This window comes from Apis laboriosa, unplaced genomic scaffold (genome assembly GCF_014066325.1).
Source record: "Apis laboriosa isolate Shangri-la unplaced genomic scaffold, ASM1406632v1 scaffold112_cov148, whole genome shotgun sequence".
NCBI classification, from domain to species: Eukaryota; Metazoa; Arthropoda; class Insecta; order Hymenoptera; family Apidae; genus Apis; species Apis laboriosa.
The window spans coordinates 2,125,336-2,150,631 of record NW_025220865.1 but is presented as its reverse complement, the minus strand read 5'-3'; the positions used below and the strand labels follow the sequence as shown (position 1 = coordinate 2,150,631).

General features: G+C 28.1%; 1 protein-coding gene across 3 annotated transcripts in view; it reads right to left on the bottom strand.

Annotated features, from left to right (window-relative positions):
• Window positions 1–25,296, bottom strand: part of LOC122711734 — a 48,836-nt gene that overhangs the window by 564 nt on the left and 22,976 nt on the right. For 2 of the 3 annotated variants that reach the window (XM_043930749.1, XM_043930758.1), the window contains exons 7-13: window positions 17,287–17,503; window positions 13,720–13,881; window positions 13,048–13,245; window positions 11,995–12,104; window positions 9,130–9,470; window positions 4,313–4,561; window positions 3,490–3,793 (exon numbers count right to left, since the gene is read on the bottom strand). In XM_043930749.1, the coding sequence (XP_043786684.1) occupies window positions 3,490–3,793; window positions 4,313–4,561; window positions 9,130–9,470; window positions 11,995–12,104; window positions 13,048–13,245; window positions 13,720–13,881; window positions 17,287–17,503 (1,581 nt within the window). The remainder of the gene's footprint in view (window positions 1–3,489; window positions 3,794–4,312; window positions 4,562–9,129; window positions 9,471–11,994; window positions 12,105–13,047; window positions 13,246–13,719; window positions 13,882–17,286; window positions 17,504–25,296) is intronic. The other variant, XM_043930766.1, reaches the window with a different exon arrangement.

Genomic DNA, 25,296 nt, shown 5'->3' with positions numbered 1-25,296 from the left:
GAAAATTTGAAAGAATTTTTTTTCTTCATTTATTTATTTATTTATTTTTTAATTTTTTTATGATTTAAACTTGTAATTTAGTGCATGTTGTAAAATAAATATTTTTTTTCTATTTAAAGGTTAGGTTTGGTGCATGCTAAATGGAAGTTGAATACATCTCGAGTTCTTAAATAGATTTGTATTATTTGTCTTAAATAGATTTATATCGTGAATTGAATTTTGTATTGTATGTGATATTGTATATGATGTTTCAATAATTATTTTTTTTTCATTCAGAATTTTGTTTTTAAATAGATTAAGTTTAAAAAGTTTTCAAGTATATTTATATATTAGCTAATTTCAATTTAATATAATTTTTATAATTTTCAGTATACATAATAATTGTTGTTTTCATTTATCAAATAAATAATTTTTTTGAAAATGAAAGTATTCGTTTATTTCTCATTTCTTTATTTATATTTCTCTATCTTCCAATACTAAAAAAAGAAACAAATTAAAGTAGACCCAAATCGAATAAACAACCAATCCATTGTGCCAATATTCGCGAATTCACTTCTCTTGTTCGGCTTTTATGACATAATCTCGATTTATCCTCTCACTTCACTTTTATCCCGTGTAATAAAGCAAAACATTTCAATTTGCCTTTAATAATAGCCGATATCACCGATATCGTTTCCCAAAACGTTTAAATTCCTTCTTTCACATGTTGCGAGTGCAATATCGCGCTCGCGTGATTTCGAATACTGTTTATCGAACGATTGGATACTCCGTGATCCGATTTCGTTGTCCCGTCACGTCCGTTTAAAGAAGAATTATTAACGAGTGATTAATAATTTATCGGCGCATCGAATTCCATGGAATAATTACAAGGGACGTTGACATTTCATCGAAAACCAACTATAACGCTCCAACATACGCGAACTGTACATATTACATATTATTACATATCATAATAGAAAATTCGAAATTTTGCGAAATATTAATTTACAATGCTTGTTTAGAAAATGCTATCCATCATTTTGTTAGATGAAATATTCATCATTTGTTTTAGAACTTTGAATAAAAAATTGGATAACATGAATGATGGAACGATTGATGCGATTAACAAGTTTTAATATTAAAAATTTCTTTAACTTGTTATATTATATACTTTGCATTAATATTAATGAGAATTAATGATAATATTAATGAGATATTAATGAGGATGACAAATATAGCTTTTTTTTATATAATACGAATAAAATGATAAATTTCGTTTAAAATAAATGGTTACGTAATTCCGAAAGTCGAACTTTGGGATAAATCGAAAGAATTCGGATGAGATAATTTAAATCGGATTCAAATACAATATTATCTAATTTTACTCGACTTTTTCATAAATTCATTTTTTTTTTTTCTCAACTTTTAGTTTCAAAAAGAATCGACCTTCAGTTAACTCTATTAAGAATTATGACTTCTAAGATACACAATTTTTCATTGTTCAATTTCCAAGTAATCGTGTATTGAAACAATGAGACTACAGGAAAACTAGTCACTCGAAACTATAGACTACTATACACTGCAGTGATTAATCGTCACAATGAAATCATTGTCTGTTGCTCACAGTGCTTAGTTGTTATCTCGCGGATATAATGCAAGATGTTTTTGTTACAATATTTGAAAATAAATCTTACGTATTTGCAGACAAAATGTCACGCAAATCGCCCGTTTTTATGGAAATGTTCTTTTTTATAAATTATCCATCAAACATAATCGCTTAACATGGTAAAAAAATTGATTATTACGTTCAATAAATATCAGATTGTTTTCTAATTTTATTTAATTTTATTAAATTTCATAAATCTTTAAAAAAATAAATTCATATTACAATTATTATTTTCAATAAATAACAGACTGTTTTGTAACCAATTATTAATTTAATATTGTAGAAATAAATGAATATAGTTACCATTTATTTACAGCAATACGGATCGATATAATTATAAATCAAAATAATATATAACTAAAATCAAATAGAATTATCTTTCCTTTCCAATTATACTCATCATCTATATCATCGTATATCAGCAAACTTTACGCAATTTCACTCGCGCGAAATAATATGAAACCCCGTCTCTTAATTCCATCCACGAGTACGGAAACGAATCTGTCTGTTCCCCGATTCTGTACCGGAAAATAGTGGAAGGAAACATTCGACAAATCTAAATAGGAAATCTATGTTCCAATATTGCGTGTACCCCATGCCTCGATATGTCGGCACACGAATCGATTGTTGATTGTGTTGTACTTCTGTTTTCAGTCTGATTGTATATAGGGTGTCTCAAAATTATAACTGAACTAGGAAGAATTTAATTCTTTGTGAGAAAACTAATTAATGTAAAAATAAAATCATAATAACAAGATTTGTTTAATTAATCTTGAGATAACACAAATTACATAGATAAATCTCTTTAAAAGTCTGATTTTTAGCAAATTAATATTCTTATGAAACCAATCTAAATTTATAAGCATAAAATCATTCCAAGATCATTGAGCTTTTCTTAATATCAGTTATAATTTTTATTTCTTTTTTTTTTATTATTTTAAATAAAACTTTTTGGAAATTTTTATTATTATAGTTTTTAAAAAAAACTTTAAACCTTGAAAAATCTTGGCAATGAACACCCTGTATATTTTTATGTGTGTCTCTGTTGGGTCGTAGCTTAACACAAACGAGATGAAACATTGTAACTCGGGCTATTATGTTGTAATTACTTTTTCAGCTTGGTCCAGGAAATTGTATGTTTTCTATACTTTCATTTCTCTGCTGGACATACTCGCGGCGCAGTCCTCGATGAAATTTCATTAAAATCAAAGAAGACTGTTCAACCGTACTACGGATTTCCATTCTCCAATATTCTTTAAATGATAATTGTTTTGTTACGTGTGTACGTCTTTATGAAACGTTTGAACGGTGTGGAAATGAATAATGGGGATCGATGACAGTTGAAGAATATATAGATGACTGACATATAGATGAATTAAAATGTCAGATGTCTCATGCAATATTGCTGTGCGATAAGTATAAACTAATTGAAACGAAATCGAATTTTGCAAAAAAGAATCTTTTAATACTCTTAATACAATTACTTTCATCGTTTAATTAATCCTAGTGATTTTCTAGTAACGAAATCCTAACCTTAAAAAATAAACTGAAGCTGAATTAAAAAATTCTTTAACAAAAAAAATAACAAATTTTAAAATAAATATTTATTATAAAATAATAGCGATTATAAAATAAATAGCGAATGTACAAAATAATATTATCTGAGTTTATAAAATAAAGAATTTTCTATAAAAAAAATTCTATAACTTTAAATTTTATCCATAGATTAAAAAATTAAAAAAATTTTTTTTTCTTTAATTGCTTCGAAAATATGTTTCAAATTTACAAATTTATAAATTTCGTTGTAAATATCATTGTGATCATTGTTTCAGACAACGACGTACCTATTTTTGGCCGTTTTTGGTCTTCTCTTCTGGACCTTGGCCTTCACTGTTTCGCATGGTTCGTTCTGCTTTATTTGCGAGTTAATTGCTTCTATGGAACACTCTCGACTCTCGATTGGATGGTCGATCGAGTTTTCATGGCCGTTGAGCAACGACTGATATCGAGGATTTCTGTCCATAGACGTGGAAGATGTGGATGACAGGTCGTCGTCGACGTTCCGTGACCGTCTACGTGTCGTGATAAATCTGTTGTTCGCTGATCTTATTCTACGTAGACGGGCCTCAGTCCCGAGTAAGTTGTCGCCTGCGATAAGACAATCAATTTTCATGAAATTCACATGACGCTCTCCAGTGAAATTCACTGTCGAGGTAATTTAGTTTTTGAATAATTTAATTATAGAAATACTTTAAACATTTTAATGATGATATTTATAATCTTTTCTTATAATAATTATTTTATATATCTCAGATATTTTATTCGTTGACAATAAAAATTTTCAAGAGAAGATCCATTATTTGTGATGTATTATTCTTTAGAGTTAGGTTAGGTTCTATACAAAAATATAAATTGTGAAGTAAATCAAATTTTAAATAAAATTTTTTTCTGAAATATATTTATTTTCTCACTTCATTGAAAAAGATTCGAATCAATTCTTCAAGGAATAAATTAAATATCTAAAAGAATTTTAATTCTAGATTCGACATTTTTTAAAAATTAAAATATCAAAGTATTAAATAAAATTTCATAAGATTAAATTTAATGAATTTGTTGTCCAAAATAAAAATAATAAATAATTTTGTCATATAATAATTTTGTTATCACCTCCAAAGTCATTGTCACTCGACTCGATGAAATATTGTTTCCTCGTAACGCTGACCTTCTCCTCCATAGGTATCTTCGTCATCGTGAATTGTTCTAAAATTTGAAGATTTATTTTAGAGCTGGTTTCTGTTTCGAAGCCCGCCGCGGCACGTTTCGCTATTTCGAGCAGGGTTTCGGGATCGTTCGTATTTTCGGAAGCAATCACAAGTTCCAAAAGCGGATCCTGAAAATCCTCGGTCACGCTCGAATCTGGAACAAATATATGTATATGTATTCCGAGATATTTTTTTTTAAATATTCAATGTATCGTGAAACATATGGATTGTTAAAATAAACATTGAAAAAAATGGATATATGTATTATTTTCAAGACCATGTTTGAATTTTTGAATATTGAAATTCTTGTAATCTAAAATTTTTAAAATCAGACATTCAAAGATATTGCCTTTCAAGCATAGATTATATATTTTACTTTGTATTTATAATTATGTAATTATGAAAATATGTAATTGCTTTATTCAAAAATTCAGTTTTTTTATTGTAAAATCATTTTTTTAATTTTTACATATTAATATTTATAATATTATATAATTTTTATATATAATATTTATATTACTATTTACAATATTTTATTATTTATTTATTTTTAATGTTTATACTTGCTGTTTAAATAAGATTAGACATTCGTAAAATTCAATTCAAAGATGAGATAATTTATAGATTTATTTTTGTAATGTAATACTTATTGAAATTGTATTTATTAATTATATTTCAAAAATTATTCGTTAACATTTCATTGAATTTTTCAATTAAAAAAATTAAAAATGAAATAAAAGTTATCTTAAAACAATTAATTAATTTTTAACATATATTCCAAGCCAAAAAGAATATTCAAAAATAACAATAAAATTGCATCGTTATTTATCCTAAACAAAAAAATAATCCTATATTATTTTATTTACAAAAATTTCAACTTGTCACCAAGATCAATATTCTGAAACAAATACCATTCAAATAAACTTCATCCAACAACAAATAACGGGGGTAGGAACAAAGAAGTATTAAATTACATGGAAAGAATCCTTTCAATATCTCTATAATGAAAAGAAATCTTACAGATATAAGCACGTTTTCATCTTCATCTTTACACTAATTATAATTGTTGGATGCAGAAAAGTTGCTTTAGTCCTTTTCCAATACTTAATTAAATTTTTCTTTATAAATGTTCTGTCAATTTCATTATTGTTTATCATTTTCAAAATTGATAAAGTTACAATATCAAATTATAAAACAATATTACTCAACGAACTTATTTTTCTAGAGATTGACATTCAAGCTGGATATAAATCAATCTGAATCGTTCATAATATGATGTTTATATATTAACACCAGAACAATGAAACTCATGAATAATTTCATATTTTTTTGTTATATATTTGATTATTGAAAATGTTTTCGACAAAATTTATATTATAATTTATTAAGATAGAAATATAATTATATATATCTATTTATTTTTATTACATCACTTTACTTACAATCATTTATACATAAAATAAATATTTAGATATTACAAGCTGATTCTAATATTTTAAGTATTCAATTGTTTTCATCAAAATTAACAATTCTCTTAGTTTCATAATTTTAAATGAATTTATTATGTTTTGTACAAACTGATGATCATGTTATCAAATTCTACAATAATAGTTCAATAATTTATCTTATTTATTCTTCTTTCGACCTTCAAATAAGGAACTATATACACGGTACGATGCACACATGAGTTGGATACGTATCGTTACATATTTTTCTCGAATTTATTCGTTCGAAAATCAATGGATAACGAAAATCCAGCAAAGCAGATGTTTTTTTTTTTTTTTTTTTCATTACGTTTGAATCATCATTTTCACGATGCGGACATTCGATTTTTAATGAAAATCCGTTTCCTCTGAAAATCCATCGCCGCACAACGAAAATAGACTGATTTTCATTATTTTAATGCGCGGAACTATGTTTCCCCCAAGTTTTATTAACGCGGTGCATACAAAGCGACCATGATCGTAATAAAAGTTGGCAAAGCTGCGTTAAATCCTGACGAATGTGAATTATTTTTCGTGGTGGGGAAAAAAATGGGGAATGCTTGTTGTGTACCGATGCCTGAAACAGTGACATTTTGTTATGTTGGCTCGTGGGCGGAAATGAGATCAAGGACAACGGAAACAGCATCGCACGATGCTACAAAATATTTGAAATACGTTTCTGTTCGAAACGTTAATCAAGTCTTTATGTGTGTACATCTGTTTGTTTGTATTTGCTTGTATAGTGGTAGGTATTTGAGCGTGCGAATATTAAAAATTTAAATAATAAAAAATATATATGTTAAATATTAGTTTTTGAAAATGATATCCATCAAGGATATCATAAATATTGAGGAATGAAAATATTTGTGTAATAAAAATATTAAAAATAATTTTGGAAAGTGTCAGTTGAAATATTGAACGTAAGTTTTAAAAATAATATTTATGAAGAATAGTGAATAGTAAGATATTTAAGGATAGGATTTAAAACAATTTTGGTAAATTATGAGTTGAAGAAGTATTATATGTTAATATAAATTTAAAATAATGGAAATTGCGAATTGGAGAAGTATTATTGTTCTATTTTTCATTATTGTAATAATTTAATCTACATTATATTTTTACATTTTTGTTATTATTATTAAATACATTTAAATATTTTAAAAGTATTTGCAAAAAGTATTGATATAGTTAGGAATATAATATATATTTTTAGTTTCAACAGGAATGGAAGTTTATTAATTGAAAAAGATAATAAAATAAACGAGTTTTGTGAACCTGTGGTAATAATTTAATAAAATTAAATTTTAGCGTGGAAATGAGAAAAAATGGAATTATTTTAGAAAGTTTTGTCAAAAATTTAATGAAATTTAATTTTGATGAAGACATAAAAAGTATATTTGTTTCATTTTTGTTTAATACTTAAAAATATTTGTGCATTTTCTCAATATCATAAAAAATATGTATATATTCAATTAATTTATTCTGATAATGAATTTAACAAGATATGAGAAGATCTCTAAAAAATGTAATTCTATTTTGAATAATAAATATATTAAACTATTAATAATCATTTAAAAATAATGAGATAAAACTGATATAAATTAACAGACATATTTTTTGATAAAAAAATATGTCAAATAATATTTAATACTTAAAAAATATATTTTAATCAAATCCATTGAAAAGTAATTAAAACCTATAACCTGATGTGAAAGTAAAATTTAGTAAAAAAAAAAAAAATTAAAAAAGATTTTTCGTTAATGGAAATTTTAAAATAAAATTGACAATTAAAAAGACTAATAACAAAATACTACAATTTTTAAATAAAAAATACAATTAGATTAAAATTGTGTTAATTAATTATTATAATGATATGTTCGACAAATGAAAGAAAGATAACATTATTTTCTGCTTAGTATATTATTTTTGAAATTAATCGATAAATCCTTTCGTTTTGATTAACAAATTATCTTGATTAAAATTGACATTTCATCTTCTCTTTAAAATAATATCGAGTCATAAGTGATTTCAAAGCATTCACCCTGTATGTGCACAGATCATTATGCAAGCATAATGATTGAGGAAAGAATTTGCAAGATTTAATTAAGTGTTGAGTTAACGAGACTTGATAACAAACTAAAGTGAAATAAAACTTGAAATATTTAGTCGAACTTGATTCTAGCTATCTCGAATTTTCTTTTTAATTATTCCACTCCTCGATATTATTCTATAAATGGATGATACTATATGGAAAATATACTATTTGGAAAATAGATCTTGGTAAATCATTTATGATTTATCCATATAAATTAAATGAAAATTGGTATTCATGCAGAATTGATTTAATTATGGTATTATTAATTTTTTCTTTTTCTTCTTTTTCTTCATTGTAAAATTTTAACGAACGAATTATGAAGAGATATATAAAAAACAGTTCAAAGAAAGATTTATATACATATACATATATATTTGTTATTGTGTCCCTTTTGTATTAAAAGGGTGTAATTATTTATAATTGGCAAAGAGAAGTTTTAAAAGCAAAGGAAGATTGTTCGTTTAATCCTTATTTTAATTAAAAACCTTAATCTTATTATATCTTTATTTTAATTAAAATCGATCTTGCTCGATAAATTTAAAAAGTGAGAACTATTCAATATTGAATTGATTTTGTAATATATAATATATTATATAAAATATATTTTACCAGAATGAATTTTTTAATTGAAATGAGAGTTTATATTTATGTTTCTATCAAAATATTCTTTTAAAAATACAAATATTTATTTTAATATTGAATTTTTTCCATATAATTTAATCTAATTAAAGTCAGATGTTTAAAAATATACATAATTCCTTTGTTAAAAATACAATTTTATAATTATAATTATAATTATAATTATAAAATTGCTATTAAAACTATTTTTCTAATTTTATTCATCCATTGAAATATTCATTTTAAATTCACAACCTAACCTAATCATTAAATTTCTAATCATTTTTCATTATATTAATATAAACTTTCTTCAGCAAAATAAAATACAGTCAAAATCAAATAAAAATATTATATATTAAATATTATCTCGATAATTTCTTTTCATTCAAAATATTTAAAAGAAATTTTTAACATATCTATAAAAGAAAATTACCAAACATCTCTGAAAAATTCATAAAACGTATATTTCTCTTTTTAAAATTTTTCTTAATAATTAATTTTTTAATAGATATTCATTTTACTTACGATTCGCGTTTTTTAAATTCATCTCGTGTACGGCTGCAGCCTGGCTAGTTATTTTTTTAATTTCCCTAGGATTGTTCGCCTGATCGTCCACATTTTCCGTGGTCGATTTCAGTGGTCCTATGTTCGTCGTCATGTTCTCCTGATTATTTATCATCGATTTCGTCTGCTCCTTGATAGCACTCTTTGATTTCGATTGCTTGGCATCGATGTTGGTTGGAATTCCTTCCGTTGCGGTGGACAAGTCGAGATCATGGGCGAATGTCATGACATCCAAAGCTGTGGTCAACGCATCCCCGAAACCGGCAGTCACCACAGAAACTTGAGGCTTAATTCCTTTTGGACTGCGCAGAAATTAGTCCTTTTTTGTTTGGTCATTTTTATATGTAAAATAATTTTATAATTAATTTTATAATTAACAACTAATTTTGTAATAATTAATTTTGACTGTTATAATTAATTTGTTCTATAGATATAATTCATTACATAATTATGTTGTAATTAATTCTATAACATAATTAATTTGTGAGAGCATGATTTATTTTTGATTATGATATATATTATATATAATATATTATCGATCAATTATATATAATTATCATAAAATAAGAGAATCATTTGTTATTTTTATCCTTTGAATTCCTCAATTAATTATTATACATGTATATGAAGATATACTTATTATTTTTTTATTCTTAATTAAAAATATTTAAAAATCCTAAATGCACAATTTTATAAATTTCTTTTATTCGATGGAGTATGTAATTCGAGTATGTAATTCAAAGAAATTAATTTACGTGCAAAAGTGAAACTCGAATGAAACCGAGAGCAATAATTTTGAAAATTCATAAACCTGTACGTTTGAGATTTATCTGAATATTTAAATTAAAAGAATAACGTTTGAAAAAAACGTGATTGAAATCGAACAGAATATGCATGTCGTGGTTTACCATAAATATTTTAAGAAACACCGATATATCGATTGAAAAAAAAAATATAAAACTTGCGATTTTATTCGATTTTTGTAATGGTAATACATACATCATATAATATTCATTCTTAATGTTATGCCTTCTCGTATTTATCGTAAAATATAATGCATAAAATTTAAATAATTCAGGCTCTAATGCCTTTAATACTTCGAGATATTAAAACCATCTGAAGTCATTTTGTCTAATTATTTAAGTTCGGTAATTAGAAAAGTTCGAACAAATATTATGCTAAATATATATCGTGATAATTACCGAATCGGTGGAAAAGCTGTTTAAGTATCTGGATAATTTTCTATAATTTCTTTGGCATTAATATAAATCGAAATTAAATACTACTAAAATTAATTTAATCTAAAATATTAATACGAATGTTTTCTAATATCATATGACATTTAAAATTGTATGAATTTATATTTATACTATATTATTTTTATATATGAAATTATATTTATACTATAACCTTAATAAAATTATGAAATTATGGATAAAAATTTTATGATTATAGAATGTATTATTGTTATAATATAACAATAAACTAAAGTACAATTATACTCTAAATATTTAATATTAATACGAGAAAAAAAAATTTCAAAAAGATAATCAATATGAACTATTTATGAAACTAAATGATATATTTTAAAAAGATATTAAATTTAAAATTGTATCTATATCTAATAGTGTAATAGAATTTTTGTCAAATATATTTTTAAAATTCATTTTTAACATTCTTAAAGTTTTATATTTTAATAATAGTAAAATAAATATAAAATTATATTCAAAATATAAATAAATTTTTAAACTTAAAAGTTAATTTCACTCTTTTTATGATATGATATTTCACAGAAGAAATTACTTCATTATATTCTATATACATTGAAATTTTCACTGAAAATTTTTTTAGGTTAGATTTCTCTATGTATAAACTTTGTGTAAAAATTTGTACTAAACTTTTGTAATTGACTGTAACATGCACATAGTATAACCACCTAGAATTCACAGTACTTTCGCTCATATATCCTATATTTCAAACACTATACCGTATGATATCATTAACACAAATTGATGGAAATTCCAGTATCTTTAAAGCAAGATACCGTACAAAAGGATTTCTAGTAATAGATTTATCGAGGATCGCGGTCGCTAATATCACTCTCTGCTAGATCATACATAGTTTGTCGAGTCACGTGTCACAATATTCTCGATATTGAATGTAACACGTTTATTGACGTTAATATCTGGTTTCGTAACCTTGACGCCTTGCATATTAACCGCCACAAATCCAAGGTCAATTATATCGCATTCCAATCAAACTGATACACAATCTACATATGTAGGTATGTATATTGTATCGTATGCTTAATTGGTATGTCGTAAATGAATCAATTAACGATGTTGATAGAAACTTACAAGTATTTTAAATTATTTCATAACATTTATATTTGAATCATAAAAAAGCAGGAAGAAGATGAAGATCAAAAATGAAGATATAATATACGATAATATAATATATATAATATAATATAACGATTAATGTTTCTTAATTATAAATAAATAAAACTTTATTTAAAAACTTTATTTTTTTTAGATATAAAAATTAATTTGAAATTAAGGAGATTAAATTTTTAGAAAATTAAAAATTATTTATTAATATAAAAAAATGAATTTTTAAAAACTTTTGAGACAATATTTAATAAGTTCTAATTGTTTATTTTGAGTTCAAAAATAGAAAGATCAATTTTTGCATAATTAATTTTAATTATAATAAATATTAATCATTATATACATATTAATTATAATAATTTCAAAAAAAGTGAAATTTTGTAAATTGATACTTTATGAAAAAACTTTCTAAACAATATATAAGAGTGAATATTACCTTACTCTGACAGGTGTAGAAAAAGAAGCTCGTCCCCACATAATTCGTCGCAATTCCTCTCCTGTTAAACCACGTTTCTTTAATTCGTTTATCGTCACTTTGCCCACACGCTGTAATCAGAAAACACAAAAATTGAAAATAAAGGATTAAATGATAAACAATTTTTTTAAAAATTAGAAAATAAAAAAATTGAATTGTGCATTGTATAGTTGATAATTGAAATCGATATATTAAAAATAAATTGAATAAATTCGATAAATTATCCCATTAGAATCCATTAAAAATGATTATTAAATTTTAGTAAATTCTATAGTTATAAAAATAATTCAAACATGCGAACGATTGTCCAGTAACAGCAGTGTAGCAGAAATTTTAACCTTCTCCAAACTGAGAAAAATCGACAACCAACTATTCCTCAATCAACCCAATCCATTTCCATTTTCATCCTCTGCTATCTCTCGATTTATTACCACTCCAATCAGAACAGTTTACAAATCGCTGTTAGGCAAATCTCTTGACAAACAATGAACTTAATTTCAAATAGTTTTACATATTTTTTTTATTTACTTCAATTATTTGTATTCACGTTATTTTTTCATCATTTTTAGTTCATTATCAAACATGTTTTTAATTTTATATTAATTTTTTATTATAATCGACATAACCTTTAAACAACTTTTTTAACTTTTAATATTAAAGTTTAAAAATATTTTATAAATATTTAATATCCTAATTTTTATATATCTCAAATAGTAGAATTGAATATCAATAAAGATAAGAAAATTAAATATCAATATTATTCTATTTGAAAAAAATAAAATATATATATCATTCTATTTGAAAATTAATTACATAATTTCATTATATTAATTTATAATAATTATTTTCATAGCAAAAATTATTTTTATGAATCAAAAAGAAATTTTTCCAAAAAAATAATTGAATTATGCATATAATGAAAAGAAAAAAATTTATTAAAATAGTCAAGTAAAAACACAAATTTATAGATATTCATAGCAAGTAATTCATAGCAAAAAGATGGAAATACATCACCTTCCAATTAGCCACCGCGCCTTTGCGTTGCTTCGCCTTGGTTTTCGATTTACTTTTAATAATCAGAACTCCTCGCTGCTCTGAGGCAGGATTGTTTGGGTCATCTCCAGGTCCCAGTTTAATGCTATATTCTTGCAAATAATTCTGTGCATCCTTCTGTGAGACTGCACGTTCCAGAGAAACTACGATTTTCGCCCACTATAACCATTCAAACATGGGATTCTTATGAAATTCTACGATATTTTATTTTAATTTAACTCGTAAATTAAATAGGAAATTTTTATTAAATTCTTTATCAAATATGGTTGACATATTTGTAAATGTTATATTTTAATTTAAAATATTATATGAATAGACTTCGTTATTAATTCATTTTGTAATCTCGTTAAATAAATTTAAAATTTTAAATTTTAATTAATTAAATTTAAATAGATTTCATTTCATTGAAATTTTTAATTCCCAATAAAGAGTCAATTTCTAAAAATATATATAGTTCCATCTTTCAATATATATTAATGTTATAATATTAACTTTCAAAAACAAAAATCCTGAAATAATTAGTTCTATTAATAAAATTATAAATTTATATAATCCTATGATATAAAACTAAGAAAATTTTTATAAAATCACTAATTAATTACAATATATAATAATTGCATGCAAAATATTTACTTGTTTCACCCATTCCTTTTCACTTTGCTCGATCACATGAGCGTATGTGTTGCCCATCATGGCGATTAGCATGTTCAACAATAGTATAGGCACCAGTACCATAAATATGGCGAACACCATCTTCGATAAATTAGGATAGGTCGTGTAGCTGAGATCCGTGTACTGAAACGAACAATCGTTCGCCATAATTGTTATCGATATTATTCTCGTACGATCGAACGAGTTGAAAACAAGGAAGTCGAGATGTATCTGATCGACGAAAATAATCGTATTACCGACAAAAGTGCGTTGTTATCGATTTTTCATGGCAAATCCGTTCGAGATTACTCTGCCATCTCGCGTGTTTAATTATTGTTACACGATCTGTGAAATCCAAATAACGATTTTAAACGCGAGTTTTTAAATGAGGATTATATTTTTTTAAACGAGTTTCAATATCCATTTAACGTTAGAATTATCGCCTTACAATATTTAAATAAATGTAATATATAAGAATAATTAAAATTACAGTGTGGATAAGCCTTAATATTTATTTGACATTAGAATTATATTTAAATATAATATATATAAAGAATTAAAATTAGAATATTATGAAAATTAAAATGTATATTTTATATATATTATTTTTCAGTAATTATAAAAATAAAGACAAAAATATTGAAATTAACTAATTTCATTTGGTTCTTCTTTAATATTGAAATTTCATATCAATAAGTGTTAAATATAATTAAATATATAAGCCCATAAATTACTAAATTTTAGTTATTTAATTTTAATTTTAATATTATAATCCTAATATTGAAATTTCATACCAATAAATGTAAAACTATAAACCATAAATTACTAAATTTTAATTATTTAATCTAACCTAACCTAACTAAGAGTTTTTACTGTTCTATCTTATATCATCTTATAAGCACAGAATCTATAAAAATTTTCTCATTAATTAAATATTAATTAATAAAATCTTTTCGAAATTTCAAACAAATAATATAAACCAATCTTTAAAATCATTCTTATTTTATTGTCTTATTAATACAACATTAAAACTAATTAAAACACAAACATTTTTATTCCACTTTAATTTTATCTTTACACAAACTTTATCAATTTTTATATATTCGTCAATTTCAGATTCGAAAATCTATACCATAGGAATACGATACGATAGGAATCCTAAGCAAACGTTTCGCGTACAATAAATCTCTTTTCTTCTCGACAGCATAATCGATTCGTTAATTACACGAAAGATATACGAGAAATCTGGAAACTGTTCACTCGCGTTATTTTCTGCGAGATACCAAGGGAGAGAGGAGAATCGTTGTAAATGTAATTCAATTAGCCACGGATACAGCGTGCGAATTGTCTTGATATTTCATCGGTGAAATTCGATTAATTGAAATGCACGAAACCAAGCCACGAGTGCCAATTTTTTTTTTTCTTTTTTTCAAATGCGCGTGCCGTGCTCGCGATCTATCGATTGGAGATCGGTTCTTCATTCCGGATTGAATTTACACGAGAGCAGGAATTGCGCGCGGATGTTACATTAAAAATGAATTTTCACGTCCAATGCTCTCAACTACTGGTGAGATGCATGCGATTTTTTTTTTTCACCACCTCGAGTTGTTAGTGATGTGTCGTGTTATTGGTAATAGATGGCGCCAGGAGTTGAATGAGAACCACTGACACTTGGAGATTGAATTCTCGTTGAGAGATACTTTTCATTATTATATCAATGGATGAATGTGAATTATTTTGTCATTTCATCTATCATTTTTCTTTTACTTTGTACACGCGTGAGTTTTCTTTTTCGAGTTTTGAAAATTAAAAAGCAAATCGGAATTGTTTAATAATAACTCTGTTTCGTTATATATAGTAAATGTTTTACTTGTCGATTTCGTATAAAGAATTACTCTCATATTTTACTTTATCTTTCTATTCTATGCGTTTATGCTTTTTATTTTCGATGAATCACGAGGGAACAGATATTATTCATTTTTTTTTTTTTTTTACAGATATTTGGAAAATTGGGAAACGATTGTGAATTACGATAAAAGTTTATTTATATCAACTGGTCAGAAGGACAAATAAATAGTGTAATACAATTTCACTTGATTCTCTCTATTAACTATAACTTTTTGATCAGTTCTAAGTGGCGTTCTTATAGACTTGTCTTGGTTATGAAAGGTACATGATTGTTAATAATATTCTTTAATCACTGAATCTTTTATTTTATTGTTTAATTACTCAGTTCTTTTTGATTTCTGTTGTTTATTAAATCACAAGTATGGCTTGTTAAGAATTTATATTAAAAAACATTTTCTTGCAAACATTAATCTAACCTCAAATATTTTGATACTTATCAAAATATTGATACTCATCATGATATTTTGATACAAGAAGAATATATGATATTGATGAAATTTTCTTCAATGAAAGATCATAAAATAAATTTAAATATTTTTTTCTACATTTTTTCCTCCGTTACAAAAAAGAAAACTAAAAACTTTAATTACCTATTATTTTCACAAATTATTGTGAGATTCCATTAAACTTAAATCAAGAACGAAGCGAAATCACACGCATTATTATATTATTTATTCGAAAGGAAAAAAGAGAAAAAAGTTTTTTGTCACGTTAACAATATAGCGGTTTCTTGCAACGAAAATGTGCAACGTGCCGCATATAATCAGAAAAACGCGAATGGCAAGTACCCCTGATTGAAATTGATTTACGAGCGTGTGTTTAAATTCTTAACCCTTCTAGACAAAGAGGATAAAAACCGTGCTAGCAACACCGTTCTCCATTGACATGCTGGCACGATTTACGAAATTGCCCCGATCCTTCTCAACTTTCAACTTTTTTCTCGCTATTCAGTAACCAACCACTGTAATGTATGCACATACGTAGAACTGGTAACAATCTGTGCAACTTTTTCAAAGAAAAATTGGAAACGAGTCTTTATCTATCTATCTACAGAGGAACGATTTAGAAAAGGTTTGTGAAATGTTTTGAAAAATTCTTTTTCTTTAAAACGTATATTTCTTTCAAGATACGTGAGATTCGATTAAGTTTTCTTACTTTTAATACTTTTAATACTTTTAATACTTTTAATACTTTTAATACTTTTAATACTTTTTTCTTTCTTAAATATAGAATAATGAAAATGAATCGGATAAAATATAAATTATGGAATAGCAATTTGATGAAAAGAAGAATTCAGTTTTTGTACATGTAATATTCATCCATATAACAAATTCCAATGTTCTATTCAAAACAAAGCTTAAGCTTATTAACAGAATAACACTTTGGTATGTCATAAATAATTTTTTATCTCTCAACAAGACTATTAATTTTCCTTATTCGTTGCATATTTAATAGACACCCTGTACATAGCCAAATCTTCATGTCTATAATCGCGTTCACGATAATTTGTACCTTCCAATTGTGCAAACAGCATGCATCTGAAAGCAGAAAAAAAAAAGAAAAAAGAAAAACACGCGTGCAAAAAAAAAGAGAAAATCGCGACAATAAAACGGTGATTTATAGGGGACGATGGTGGCTTACGTTGTAATCGCCGAGGGTTATCTGAAACAGTGCCATCCAGGTCGAGTGATAGGAACTGTAGAGAGATGATTTCACTCCCGGGAATCCTTTGTACAAAAAGTAGAACGACTGGCAGAAGCCAAACAGCACCACCATGTATATTATACCGAAGGTCAACATGTCTCCCGTTATCATGCTGTACACCATGGTGACGAATGGACCGGTCAACCGGATAGCTCTGTAAAAAACAATAATCAGGATATATACGAGAGACGAGATATAATGATAAAATGGTTTGTTGCCGATAATGAAGCGTTAAAACGCATCCAAACGATCAGATAGTAGGCGTTCGTTCGTGCGCACATGGATTTCATCGCGTGCTTTGTGAACGGAGCGGGACGTCAAGAAGGGGGGAGGGCAGGAGAGGGGGGAAGAGAGAGAGAGAGAGAGAGAGGTGATGTAGTTGTTTCGTACAGGGAAAGATAATGGCCTCGACGATCGATGTCTTCGTGGAAAGCCACCGGTCGAATGTCACGGATATCCAGGTTTAATATTCGTTTCAAGAAAATTTTTGTGTCCTTCATGGTGGATCGTTACATTTTGTGGATCTTTCATCACACTTGTTGGGTACTTATTGGATGTTTTAAGATTTCATGTGGATTTTTATATGGAAGATGATTTAGGATGGTGCTGTGAAGAGAATGAATTGAGTGATGAGTTTTATTGTTGCATTAGTATTAGTAGTAGTGTTGATAAGAATATTTATTAGATGGTGACAATTCTTTTTCCTAGGTTCAGTAGACTATTCACTTATAATTTGAATAGTTTTGAGTAATATCAAATTGCAATTATTGATAGATGCTTAATAATAATTGTACAAAATTATTAGATATTAGATCATATCTATACTTTGGATTTATTATGATATAAATCTTTCTAATTCTAAGTTTTATACAATTTGATTCTAATAATTGTTATCAGATATCTCTTACTTGTTTCTATTACTTCTGTTCTAACAAAATTTGCAAGATCCAAATCATCATATGTCTGGATTTAAATGATTTAAACTTGTCCTACAAAATATTCATTTTTTCTTTTAATATCTCTCTTTTTTGATCATATCTTTTTTCATATCACAAAATTAAAATTATTGTAAATGTATCTTTTAGCATTACATAGACTCTTAACAATATTTTATAGATGTGATGGTATATGTTTACTGAAACACGTGGAAAATCTATGATACCCTAATTTGTATACACGATAACCAAAGTTTCTGGCTATACACAACAAGCTCCTTGATCTCAAGCGGCTTGCAATCAAAGGGTTAAGTTTGATATAGTAGCTTTCAGCTTGAATCGAAGCATCCAGATTACAGATACCGATTGACACGAAGTTCAATCTGTGTTCCACTAGTTTTTTTTTACAACTAAGCTGCACGTTGATAGCACTGAATTAGTTTATTGCCTTACTGTTTCGCGTTGGCATTTCGCAATTTTAATAATATAAAATAAGGAAATAAAATTTCCTTAAGATTTTTGGATTCATTTGATTAGATTACCACTAATCAAATATAATACGATAATTTTTTTCAGAAAATTTAAATTCGTATTATTTTCTGATCTAAGGTAGAATGTATTATATATAGAATTTAAAGAAAATGAAAAATTTTAAATTCGACGAAAAGTTATATAAGACGATGGATAATTGGTTTGTTCGGAAATTATTCCTCCTCCAAGATCACACGATAATAAACATAACTACGTAACGAGTATAATGCTGTCCAAAGTTAACTTATTAGCGCAGTAGCTTTGAAGCTTTCCTTTCGCTTTGTCTTTGAAATATGAGAACAAGAACGCGCATCGCGTTGTCTATGAACAATGAATACTAGTGAATATTTGAGGATTGTTTCTAGTTAGGCTGCGCTAAGCTTCCTGTTTTCAGTAATGGTGGAACAAAGGGCTCTAACCATGAAGAGAGCTTTGGCTCAGTCGGCGTAGTTTGCTCCCTGCTAAGGTAGTACACGTAAACTTTCTAACTGTAAACACGTTCTTTTGTTAAGCTTATCTCCATGGTTTTGCGACTTATCGATTCTGGATAAACCGAATTGGTCGCGTGCATCTTTGTCTTGTCTTGGTGGTGAAAATTTAAAATTGATAGAAAAATTTCATCTTGATAAAATTGACTTTAAAAAGAAGCTACTTTGTTAGTATTAGAGTCAAGGGAAAAGATATTCCTCTTTGATTATCTATCACCAACGAAATATCACATAGACAGAGAAAGAGAGAGAGAGAGAGAAAGAAAAAGAGAGAGAAGAGAATTAAAAGTAATATTCTCTTCGCTGTAATTATTCTTTCTATTTTCTTAAAAATTGTATCATATTTATTCCTTTTTATTTTTTTATCCACGATTATATTGTTCACACGGAGCAACAATATTTAAATGGTATTAAATTAAGCGCACAGAGGAATTAACTTCTTTGTGAATTAACTTCTTGCACGAGAGACTGGAAATTAGGACTTTCGCAACAGGTAATTTCCCTTCCCAGTTTGCTGCTAAAATAACGAATGAAAAAATAATTAGCGGGAATAAAAGTGTGGAAATTCTTCCTCCTTTATTATCCAAGTTAACAATAGGTTAGTGGAGGATCGATGTCTTGATAATCGTGTTACACCTTCACAGAAATCGAACGCCAGTCATTGCTTTCCTGCTTACAGATTGACGTTAAACGCGTTCACGGTACACGTGGTACATATGTATATGATCGCGGTAAATGCAGTTTATCGTTGACAGTAAATAGACGAGGATCGATATCTGTTGCACGATGCACGGATACCTTTGAATGGAACGCGAGAAACTTCATCGATATCGCAATGACAGTGATGCTACGTCATTGTTGTTCAACCCTCGTCGAAGATAATAAGGGGGAGAAAAAAATAGAGAGAAAATATATAATTTTTCAATTCGAAGAACGTCGATGAGATTCTTTCAAATCTCTCCTAGATTTATTTCTTTTTAGAAAAAAATTGCTCCACTTTTGTTCATCGAATTTTCATTAATAATATTCTTGTTTAAAATTTTTGAAGTGATTCGAAGCAGACTTAAATATCTACTTAAATATCTCCAAGAGAATCATCTGCATGATATTTTTCAGATGATTTTTACTAGAGTAAAGTATCGCTAGGTATTTCTTATTTATCTATTTTTCTAGGTATCCCTAGAGGTACATACTAACGATAAGTATCTTCTATATTTAGGTACTTTTTAAATATCCTTAAAGTATCAGTAAATGTATTAATATTGTTTCTAGACTAGTCTAAGATAATCGCAGTACTTAAATTTTAGATATTTCTAGGGATACCTAGAAATCTTCATCTTTTACTATATATTTTTATTAAGATATTTTATTGTGTTACTTTAAACAAACCATCTTAATATTTTCTAGATTTCCTTAAGAAATGCATTTTTTGTCTGAATATTTAAATTCTAGATATTCCTAGGGATACCTAGAAATCTTTTGTTATACTTTCATTAAGATATTTCTATCACCGTGTTCCTTTAAACAAACCATCCTAATATTTTCTAGACTTCTTTAAGATGCACCTTTTGTCTGAATGCTTAAATTCTAGATATTCCTAGGGATACCTAGGAATCTTCATCTTTTGTTATATACTTTTATTAAGATATTTCCTTGTGTTACTTTAAACAAACTATCCTAATATTTTCTAGATTTCCTTAAGAAATGCATTTTTTGTCTCAATATTTAAATTCTAGATCCTAGGGATACCTAGAAATCTTTTGCTATATTTTCATTAAGATATTTCTATCACCGTGTTCCTTTAAACAAAACAATACTAATATTTCCTAGACTTCCTTAAAATTGCACCTTTTGTCTCAATATTTAAATTCTAAATTCCTAAGGATACTACTCACATACTTTTACTAGGATACTCACTACGTATTTTCTAATTTACTTTCGTTCACAACAATATTAATGCTAAGTATTTTCAAATATTTTTCTAACTATCCAAAAATACACGAAAATTATAAAATATATTACTTACTAACCTTCATCTCACATCCTTCGAAATTCTTCCCATCGATCCATTACACGACATTCTCAATTTTCTCCACAAGTATAACATCGGTCAGACGATGACGTAATTCCAAATGAGTTTTCGAATCATATCGCGCATAAGGCCCATCGCATCTCGGTTATCGGTTTACAGGTCATCGGGGGGGTCGGCAAGGATGAAACAAAACACCGCGAAGAGAGATAAAGTTACTCCTATTACCAGCGATATCGCGTTGTCAATCGCTCGTTTACCCGCCTTCTGCCCCGCCCGTTGATTATCCGATTTACCAACGCGATCGGCGCTTCAATGAAATTGAAACGGCGCGTAATTCAAGCCGAAATCGCGGATCGGGCAGAACAATGGTCGTTTCCTGAATCGAGCGGCAACCGAAATCGATTTTCGCGCCATCGACAGGCCCCCAACAATGGAATGGAACATTTTTAATCGTTCGACACAACCTTCCGTCCGCTCCTCCTTCCTACGTGCTCTCTCTTTCATCGTCTTTTTTTTTTTTTTGTTTATTTTTACGTTCTTCTCCTTCCTCCCCCTCCCTTTTTTCCTTCCATTTTTCTTCTTCATTTAATTGAAAATATAATCCTAAAAATGACAAGATTTTATAGAATAAGCGATAAGTTTGGTGTATGAAAATTTCAATTTTTAAATTGAAAGTGATAAAACTTAATATAATATATATCTCGATAAAAAGATCGAAAAGATTATATTAGAAAGAAATGTTATCACGTTTGTTGAAGAACAAACGTTCGATGTTGCAAAAAAAAANTGTTGAAAAAAAAAAAAAAAAAACAGATATTTTTCATTTCGTTTCTCACCCAAAACTTAGACAAGATAGACAATTTTTATAACCAGATTCCGATTCAGCACGCGAGGGAAATACGCAAGAAATCTTTCCATTGTCAAAGAACAATACCTCCACCTTTTATCGAATCCATGCTATCATTTTTCTCGCATCTATTTTTCGAATACGTTTGCGAATTAAATTAATCTAATTAAGAAGAGATTGAGAAGGGGGGGGGGGAAGAAATTACGGGGAAAAAAATTGAAAAGCATCATAATTGAGAATTAAAATCATAATTGAGAAATTTTTGTAAAATGTAGAAAAAAAACCTCGAACCTCGAAGATCGTCCTTTCGTCTGAATGAATTCCAAAGAATTATGAGTAATTCCTCGTAACATCTCGCCTCGAAGTTGCTCGATGCATTAATTGATGGGATTGGATTACACGGGGAAATCGCGTGAAATCGATAGAGAAATGACAGAATGCAGAGAGAGAGAGAGAGAGGAGGGAGGGAGGGAGGTACATCGATCGAGGTACCATTAGGCGGAAACGACAGCTCTCCCCCCTCCCCCGTTAATCGATCGGTGACCTTATCTTGTCAAGGGTTACCGGTGCCCATAAATCTTCTTCGCCTTTTCCTCGAGTGGAGTAAGTTCAAGGGAAGGTACAGTCGCGATGGAAAATAGAGATGCGCGAGGGGGAGAGTTATGGGAAGAGGGAGGGGGAGGAGGAGGTGTTTGACGAATGATCGAACAACTCGCGCGCACAATAATTCGTCCAATTTTTGTCATCTTTCTCTTTCCTTGAATATCCGGTTCGGATATTTGTTGTCTTAAGTTAGATCTTTCGTTAATTAAGCCAAGGTTAAGATTATTATGTGATATAGTCGTTTCTTCGACGGAAGAGAGTTATTCCTGCCTTTTAAATTTGTGTGGATTTATTTGGAATAATTAAGGAAGTTCTAATTAGTGGAGAGATATCTTTTTAATTAAAAAAATCCAAGTCTTGCGTGCAAAGATTGAAACTTGAAAACAATTTAAACTCAACTTATCAAAATCAATTTATTAATTTATTAATTTTAATCCGAAAGAAATTTCTTAAATTAACGTGCATATCTTAATTTTTCTAATATAATAATATAAACAATATAGTAGAACAAAGAAGGAGATTAGTTGCAAAAAGGAAGAAAGGAAAAAAAAAAAAAAAAAAGAAGAAGAGAAAAAGAAACCGTCGAATTCGTTTCTGAAGGGAAACGAGAAAGCTCGACTCGCAAACCTTGCTGCATGACTCGACGCAAAATAGGTTTTGTTTCATCGTATTTCCTACTTTTTCTCCATTTTCTTCCATTTTTTTTTTCTTTTCTTTTCTTTCTTTTTTTTTTTTATGATCCCTCTTCTCTTTTCCAGACTGTATATAACTCGAATCGCGAGCATCCACCTCTCGCTCTCTTCCTCTCTTCACAGCGGAGGATAATCGAGCCTCGACAAAACGGAGAATGATTTCGTGAAATTCGAGTGTACACGGAGGAGGATGACGATTATTCGCCGGTTTAACCGCGACATTTCGCGGGCCCCAATGTTTCACGAAAATTTACATCGACCGGCTGACTACTCGTCCTCACTCACGTTTTTACGCTTCTATATCCCACCGCACGATTTATTCGCAGCGCCACTGTCTCGTTATTGCACGCGTCATTTGTATTATTTAGAAAGTTATTCCACGCGTAAGGATTTACTGCTACGTCCGCTCTTTCGATTCGATTCGGTCGCGCATTGTTTTTAATCATTTATTTAATCTATCGTGGCGAAAATTCGTGAAAATGAAACGTCGTCGCTTTGTGATGCAGAGTACGATGAATAATTACGTTGCATCGATCGTAAATTATCGATCGTAGGTATGGAAGATTTATAAATGATATATTTAATTTAACGGGAATTCGAATCGTGAAAATTTAACATTTTTGAAAACTTTTTAAATTTTAGAATCGAAAATAAAGTAGCAAGGATATGCATATTATATGTGAAATTCGATTCGAAAATTTTGAAAAATCGAAAAATTGTGTATTTTAAGTTAAGAGGAATTTGATTGGTTTTTAATCTTGAGTCGAATTTTGGATGAAACCATTTAAAGGTTTCTTCTTTATACTGGTTTTTTAACAAAACTGATACTCATGTACAACATATGGACCAAAGAGAACGAGATTTCCGAGGTTTCTCTCCTTTCTTTTTATTCCCCCTTTCTCTCTTTCCCTCTCTCGTCTCTGTATCTGGCATTGTCAGATAATTCCTAAGGCTTTCTAAGCGTTTGATACGCTTAGCGCTCTCAGAACGTGACGCAAATTCCGATGGAATCGTTCTCTTCTGAAATTGCAAGTTATTTCAAAAATATTGAAAACTGTATTGTATTGCGATATAATTCTTAACGATTTCTTAATTAATAGACGAAATTTCCACCAATAATCTTATTAACGAGAGTCTAAGAAAAATAATTTTAAGATTCCCCACAATTTAAATGTTTCCCAATAATTATTCTTCAAATTGTTTTAACATAAATATTTAATATCAAATTATACATTATATAATATTAAATTTTCTACAAAAATTCAAGAAAATAGCGAGCTCGCGTAGATTTGCAAAAATTCTTTGCAGATATTCCTAGAGAATTCTTTCCAAAGAAGAAAGAAAAAAAAAAAGAATTCAGAAAGGTTAATAATCCAATGATCCAAAATTACCCACGATTTCTTTCAATCTCCAATAATTTAATTTCGATTATCCATTTCTTCCCGCAAGGGAGGACCAAAACGAAGAGAAATTCTGGTCAGAGAGACGGTGGAATCGGTTTAGCCCTGTCAATAGCTGGACAGAGCTTATGCCAAGTTAACTATAGCCTACAAATCTGAATTAGGTTCTTGGATGGCAGACATTCGATTCATACTTGGTTCGAGGCTCCTCTCCCTTCCCCTCGTTCCAAGGATTATACCTCGTTAGGCTTGTGAATCTAAACTATGCGGGTTAGCATCTCGATGGTGGATGAGCCACAATTACGTTCGCTTCGTCTAATTCAATAATTAGAAATCTGGAGAAACTCTACTCCGCGCTTCCATACCGATCGTTCGTGAAATATTCGACATTCGACGAATGAAATCATTGGTTAATTCCA